The 7,910-nt window shown below is 44.3% G+C and overlaps 1 protein-coding gene across 1 annotated transcript in view; it reads left to right on the forward strand.

The window, feature by feature from the left end:
- The window catches only part of KCNV2 (potassium voltage-gated channel modifier subfamily V member 2), a 12,545-nt gene extending 5,145 nt beyond the window's left edge, over positions 1-7,400 (forward strand). Inside the window, 1 exon segment of the mRNA XM_006768236.2 lies at positions 6,539-7,400. Within this exon segment, the coding sequence (XP_006768299.1) occupies positions 6,539-6,820 (282 nt within the window). The 3' untranslated portion in view covers positions 6,821-7,400.
- The last annotated feature ends 510 nt before the right edge of the window (positions 7,401-7,910 follow it).

A 7,910-nucleotide genomic window follows, 5' to 3' on the forward strand; every position in this document is an offset into this window, starting at 1 on the left:
AGGAGGCTAAGGATTAAATGCTCTCCAGTGCCTCACGGGCGGGGGAGGAGGAGAGAGAGAAAGAGAGAGAGAGATAGAGAGAGAGAGAGAGAGAGAGAAGTCATTGCAAGCACTGTATAACACTCAGAGTCAAAGGGTAGGGTAGGTTAACCCACCCACTACAGGAAAGCCCTATAAAGTTATAGGCAAATAGCTTGGATAAAAGAAGATATAAAGAATTAGTTTCAGAAGCACAATCATTCTACTGCAGTAAGATATTCCTGCTCAAATATATTACACACATCAGAAAACATACACTCACACTGACAAGCACTGTATAACACTCAGAGTCAAAGGGTAGGGTAGGTTAACCCACCCACTACAGGAAAGCCCTATAAAGTTATAGGCAAATAGCTTGGATAAAAGAAGATATAAAGAATTAGTTTCAGAAGCACAATCATTCTACTGCAGTAAGATATTCCTGCTCAAATATATTACACACATCAGAAAACATACACTCACACTGACATTTCAAGGACTGATAGGACTATATTTTCTTCCGCCATTCCAGTGCTATATCCTTGCAGTATATTCGCCCCCATTAGATTCTCTAATCCATTCTTCTGTGCTTTTAGTGCTTCCAGACAACCCCAAATATGAATTACTTTTAATAATCGTCCCTCTCTCTGCCAAGGACCTTCCTCTGCTCAGCTCAGGGCTTTAAGAGGAATACAATAATTTTCATTGCTGTGAATTCTCCTGCAGCTGCAAAACTGATCCCACAAGGACACTCATGTCTGCAAACACTCGTGCATTTGGATATAAAACAGACCCGCCCCACTCAGCTGTCACATGGCAGTTATTTGTGAGCGCTAATGTAATAGGAAACATATGTAAGATGCTAGCCTGTCGTACATCCACAATAAATAGAAGCTACCATGTTTGACTAGTTAATAGTCTTTATCACATGGAAGCAATAACCTTTGCTTCTGGATTCATTTGGGGAGAAATAAAACAGAAGTGATTCCTTCTCTACTGGGGGGGAGAGGCTGTGGGACAAACAAAAGGGTCAGCTGTCTTATCCTGGGACAGCTTCTGGGTGTTTAGATGAAGAGGCCCAGGCTTGCTGAGCTCTCAGGGTTGCCTGGTGTGGGAAACGCATGGCACAGCTCAGCAAGAACAATTAGCTCGATGATGGAGCTGTAATCATCGGCCTCCAGTGTGGCTATGTTTTCATGTAGAAAAGGGCAAAATGGGCCGTTCAACAAACCATTTCCTTCTGAGCTTTCAGAGCGAGTTAAAACTGTGGAAACCAAACAGGAAACTGTGTCATGAACTCATTCCTCCAGGAACCTACAGAGGCTCTTCAAAAAGAAAATTTACCTCTGGCTGAGGCATCTGATAATTGAGCCCCAGAGACCTTGCTCCTCTCTTTGGTTTCCTAAAGTATGATATCATTTCCTTGTAAATGGGTGTAATTATGAGATCATTCAGATTTGTTTTATTTTTTTAAGCTTTGTTGATTTTGAGAGAAAGAGAGAGAGAAAAGAAGAAGAAGAAGGAGAAGGAGAAGGAGGAGGAAGAGAGAGAGAGAGAGAGAGAGACTTGGATGTGAGAAAAACACATTGAGAGTAACATCAATCTGTTGTCCCACTTACGTATGCATTCTTTGGTTGGTTCTTGTCTGGGGATCGAACCTGCAACCTTGGCATATTGGGATGACACTCTCACCAAATGAGCTACCCGGTCAGGGCACTATATATTCTGTATTGTTATGGATTGATTGCATGCATTGAGGAGAGCCATTTGGAAGGTGAATCGGTGAAGTTATACTCAGGAGAACAGTGTGGGTATTTTAAACAGGAGATTTGATGCAGGGAAATAGATACATAGGCCCCAGAGGGCTAGAAGCAAAAAGGGTAAACTGAGATAACCCAAAGATTGGCAAATGTAGGAAACAGCTGTCAGCCCTAGAACTGGGGAACAAACAGGAGAAGCGAGAGTTACCAACCACAGCATACAGAGGAGGAGCCTCTGAGCAGCTGTTGCAGGGACCCCTGAGCTAGCACCGTGAGGTTGATGCCCTGCGTGCTGAAAGGTCCCTGGGCCATAAATACCTGCTCTGATTGGAGGGTGACGCCAGAAACAGAAGCAGCTATAGAGACTCCCATCTCCTCATCGCAGCTTCCAGCCTCCCAACAGCGTCTCTCATTGGCAGAGCACAACCAGAAGACAGTGGGCAAGGAAATTCTGGGATTGTAGTTTGCGGACTCCCAGTTGCAGAATTACAAAATACAGCTCAGAAGAGTGTCAGACTTGAGAGACAACAGGTAAATGTCTGGCCCAGCCGGCAATTCATGTTCTAGCTCCTTCAGAACTAGCGCAGGAGCTGTCAATGGACAAAGGCTACTAGGCACCTTTATGACTTTTGATCTTGTGGACTCCTGATTTGAGGGTGGCCCCCTTCTATCTCTTTAAACTATGCTCTTCCTGTTTGACCATGATGACTTGACTGGGACATGACAGAATTGCAGAGGGCAGGGAGAAGTGCCAGGTCAGCCGAAGATGCAGAGGGCATCGGATTATTAGCGCCTTTCTATGAGTATATTCATAGACTCCCAAGCTTGCTTTAGCTTTTGCACACCTCCTCCTTATTGTGCAATTTATGTACGTGTCAGACCTATAATATGTGGATGAGCTGGTTGTTCTCTTCCAGGTGGTCACCTATGATGTGATTCTAACAGTGCTTCCGCTGGTCAAAACAGTCTTTGAATTTCACTGAAGAACTATCTTCAGAGTCTGTGACATGTCCATTTGCTTCCTTCTAATCATGCTTAATCTTTACCTTTTTGAGAGTAGATTCAATACTTTAAAATAGTCTAGACCCCTGAGTTTAATATTGGCATCTAAAGTTAATCCTCAAGCTGAGGCATCAGATAACTGTGTCCTAATTGTGGCCCAATAAGACCACTTGTTTCAAGGTCATTCCACTGAATCCTCTGTGCAGATTATAATCCTAAAGAGGAATTCCTAAAATATTTGTAGCAACAGCGGCATGGGTCGGCTAAGTATAGCCTTTGAAGCTAAGTCCTTTGAAGGACTGAGGTATGTAATGATTTTAGCCGGAACATCTTAGTCTTAAATTTTTTTGGAAAAATTAGAAGGAATGTTAATTATTTTTAAAAATCAGTTTTATTCCTTGGGATCAAACTTTCAAGATTCATGGATTACTGGCTGCCAAGGTTTCATACATGCCTAGTTCATGATGAAAGAAACATTCCTTGTTGAAGGAGAAATTCAAGTATAGCCATTCTACAGCTTTGGAGAAAAATTGGATGCTTGTCCTCCTTGTAATGTTTAGCAGGCCAAGATTTGCTGATTAGTGGGTGAGCTGCTAGGGGAAAGTCACATTCCGGGCTTTTGGGACCCAAAGGCTAGGGAAAATATGTAAGTTTTCAATGGAATGGTAAGTTTCCAGTTTACAGAATGGCTGAGCCAGCCAGTTTTTCAGGATATTAAGATGGATTATAGAACATACTACAAACTGGATGAACCTCAGAAACATTAGGCTGAGTGAAAGAAGCCAGATAAAATTTCCAGAAGAGGCAAATCTACAAAGAAGGCAAGTAGATTAGTGGTTACGTGGGACTGGAGATGGGAATTCAGAGTAGTGACAGATGGGAACAAGAGATGTTTTGAGGTGATGGAAGTGTACTAAAGATGGATTTTAGTGATGATTGCTCAACTCTGTAAATTCACTCAAAATCATTTAACTGTACCCTTGAAAGAAGTGAATTTCATATTATGCAAATTATACCTCAATAAAGCTGCTGTTATGTTGTGTGTTTTTTTAAAAGATGGATTGTAGAAATTTTGGCCACATTTCCAAACCCAGTTGGTGCTAATGTAAGAACTCAATCTGCAAACTCATATGGGTCAGTCTGGGGCCTTCAGTGTTTAACGCTCATCCAGGGAGCAATGGTTGGGCCTGTGGAACGTGGAGAAAAAGTAACCTAAAGCCAAGGAATCCCCAGTTCCTCTTGGAGCCAAGGAGCACCCAGATCACCCGCTGAGTCAAATTACCCACAAAACCGACAAGGCATAAATTAGCTATGCATTTTGAACAAATTCTTCCACACCCGTCACACAGAGCCCCTAGCAGGAGAGATCTTTTCTCTAAAAATAGAGATCCAAGATATACAAAGATATTTAGACCATATTATGCACATCAAATATTTAATCTTCCTTACGACAATTAGCTTTGCTTTTAGCTTTTCACTAAAAGTTCAGCCAATAAAGAAAAAAGAAAGACATGAAGTTGCTTTGGGAGCGAGGCAAGGCCAGTATCAGGATTGGCCAGAAGTTTAAAAAGGCACTTTGTCTAAATTCTTTCCTTCCTCTGCATCCCATTCCGCCCCCCACCCTCCCCAATCCTGAGCCCTTGAAGGACTGGTTCACCTAAAATCCTCAGCTCCGGCCTTTCATGGAAGCTTCCTGTTCTAACCCTACCCTTCTTGTCCCTCACCCTTATTATCCAAACTCGCTTTAGGCCTCCTCCAGGGAATGGAGACTAACCAAACATTCATACAGAGGTGTGAGCGATGCTGTTACTGACGTATGTTCAGTTCTGACAGAGATCTGACTCAGGTTCCTTTATTTTTGCTGTGGCCAGTGACAGGACACACACACACGAGCATACTTGGAGATTAACCCACACTCTTAGTTGATCACGACCTCTGATCACCTTTGATCCAGAAGGTAGGAAAGAGATTCTGTCCTGGAGCGAGTGTCTGCCCCAGCCAGTCTCCCTCGGAGCATTCTGCAGGAGCCAAGAGGGACCTGCTTCCACCGCCTGTCAGTCTAATAAGCTTAAGAACTAACATTGCACACACGCTGCGTCAGGCACTCCTTCAATTCCCACTACTCTGTGAGGTGGTATTATTCTCCCCTCATTTCAAAAGTGGCAATGGAAGCAGAGACAATGTAGGTGACTTGCCCAAGTCACACATCTGAGAAGTGGATTCAGATCCATATAGCCTAGTGCCATACTTGTCTCCTTAAGCCAGTCTACACCATGCTGCCTCTCTTAGATGCTTGCTTGTGTTCTTCCACCTGAGGGAAGGACAGCCCATCCCTCAGCAGGTCTCTCACTGAGGATGGAGCAGTGAGGTGGTGGGTCACATGCCCCAAAGGGGAGGTGCAAGCTTTTAAGGGCTGGATGGAGCTCCTGTGCTTATCAGCTCCATCAGATTTGCCCAGCTGGCTCAATTCTTCATTTCATTCTACCTAATCCATCACACTCGTTCTAAGTTCAAACTGACCCTTACATTATAAACAAATAACAATAAAGTTTGCATTTCTAAAGTAAAGGCCATTTTGGTGCAGGGAAACAGGATGACTTCGCACATTTTACTGCCACGTGCTGGGAAATTGTGGCAACAACACAAATCCATGAAGCACACAGTGCCCCCTGGAGTTGTGCAATGCACAGTGTTTACAACTGCAGGCAGCAGCCCTGCCTAATGTAGCCAATAGTCTGGGGATAAAGGGAGCCTTAGTACACCAGGCATATAAAACAAGCCCCGAGAGATTTTCCTAGTTTTCTCTCTCGCTACCCTGACTGATAACTAATTCCATGGATCTGCATGTCAAAACGGAAGCTTGACAACCTAAATAAATCTCTACTTAGCGGAATCTAAAGCACGGCAACAAGAGTTTGGGAAGACTTTCCTGCAGAGTGAACTGTCTTTGGTTGGTGATGTCTTTGAAAAATCCCTTCACAGCATAATGAGAATATGTTTCTCCAGACATTTGCAATTAAAGCACCTTTATATAAAATATCTCATTGGAAGTACATTATTCTGAAAGGTGTTATAATTGTCTCCATTTTAAAGATGAGAGAAGGACCACAGAGGAGGTTGTTTAGTGCCTTTTGTGTGCCTGACACTGTGTTAAGGGCTTGATAGTTGTTTTCTTACTTAGTCTTCACAGGGACCCTGAGAGTTAGGTAATATCCTCCTGTTCAGAGGAAGGAACCAAGGCTGAGACTGGATGTTTTACCCAAGGACACTCTGCTGGGAAGGGTCGGAGTAGGGACTTGAACCCAGTTCTGACTGGTGCTAAGCCTGAGCTCTTTCCAGTATGTGTATCATTTAGGCAAACCCAGGGCCCCAGTCCTAACGCTGGCCCCGGCTGAGGTGGGGGCAAAGACCAACATTTATTGAGCCCTTTCTACACCAGGGACTTCACACATGTTGTCTTAAATGCTCTTCACAACACCCTGTAAGGTAGGTATTCTCTCACCTGCATTGTCTGTAAGAAAATTAGAAGTGGCAGTCAGGATTTAAACCCAAGTCTTGCAGCCCCAAAGCTTGTGTTCTTTCCATGACAGGGGTCCTGCAGGCAAATGTCCTGGCACCTCCTAGAGCTGCCTCCGTGGGGAGCTCTTACATGACTCATGTGCACCTTCAGGGAGACAGATTACTCCCTGCCTGTTCCATCCCTTTCTCCTCCTTCCTCATGGAGTTAACAACTCAACCCTGCCTTCCTTCCCATACAGGTGAGCATCTCCACTGTGGGCTACGGAGACATGTACCCAGAGACGCACCTGGGCAGGCTTTTTGCCTTCCTCTGCATCGCTTTTGGGATTATCCTCAACGGGATGCCAATCTCCATTCTCTACAACAAGTTCTCCGATTACTACAACAAGCTCAAAGCTTATGAGTACACTGCCATACGAAGGGAAAGGGGAAAGGTGGACTTCGTGCAGCGAGCCAGAAAAAAGATGGCTGAGTGCTTGGCTGAAAGCAACCCACAGCCCACCACAAGGCAAGAGAATTAATGTTCCAGAGGCCATGTAGCTGGTAGATCCTGCGACCTTCAAGGCTTCCTTCCGCCTTCTTTTTTTTATCATCAGGATTGCCTGTGAAAGGACACATGAGGCAGACATACACAAAGGCCATTCATTTCACAGAGTTCTACCTCATGAATGTTTGTTTGAACCCAGACTCAGACAGCCTCATATTGTGTTGTGTGAGAGTCTGATCATCCCAATGACATTGATATGAGAACTCCTTGGGAGGAGCGACATCTTAGCTTTCTCTTGTAGCTTCTCATGGCTTCTCAATAAATATTTTTGCACTTGAGTTGACTTGAGAAGAATTTCCTTAAAGAAAGGAAATCCTTGATTTTCCAGAGAGAGGGAATGTTACATCAGAACTATATGAGTCCTGGCGTTAGACCAATCTCAGTCGGAAGCCCGGATCTACCAGCTGTAGGATTTGGGGCAAGTTACTTTAACTGTCTGAGCCTCAGTTTCTTCAACTGTAAAGTGTAGGTAATAAGAAACCACCTTGTAATATGAGCATGGAGAATGAAGGTAATATTTGTAAATACTCAATAAATGGAAGCTGTTAAAACTGTTTGAGTTAGGGTACTGTCTACTAGATTCTCTAGACCGATGGTTCTCAATCCAGGGAGATTTGGTCATTGTCCACCCACTCCCCCCTGGAAACTTGGCATTTTCTAGAGATGCTTTTGGCTGTCACTATTGTGAGGAAGGATGAGGGAGCTATGGCATCTAGTAGGCAGAGACCTGGGATGCTGCTATGGACAGGACAGCCCCATAGCAAAGAATTATCTGACCCAACATATCAACAGAGCCAACACTGAGAAACCCTGGTCCGGGGTTAACATGCGAGCCCCCAGACTCGACCTGTGAAACAGGCTAACGTGTGCTCATCGCTTCTCCCTTGATAGGAGCCCCCACGTGTCCTCACCTCTCTAGGCCTCCTTTCCCTCACTTTCAACAAACCAAACAAAAAACTCGGCCTTTGGGAGACTAATCTGGGCCGAGCACTGAACATAGTGAATTAAATCGATGTGGCCCTCTACTCTGGGCTCTGTCTGTGAGTCAGAAAACCAGCTCCCAT

Source organism: Myotis davidii, unplaced genomic scaffold, assembly GCF_000327345.1.
Source record: "Myotis davidii unplaced genomic scaffold, ASM32734v1 scaffold83, whole genome shotgun sequence".
NCBI classification, from domain to species: domain Eukaryota; kingdom Metazoa; phylum Chordata; class Mammalia; order Chiroptera; family Vespertilionidae; genus Myotis; species Myotis davidii.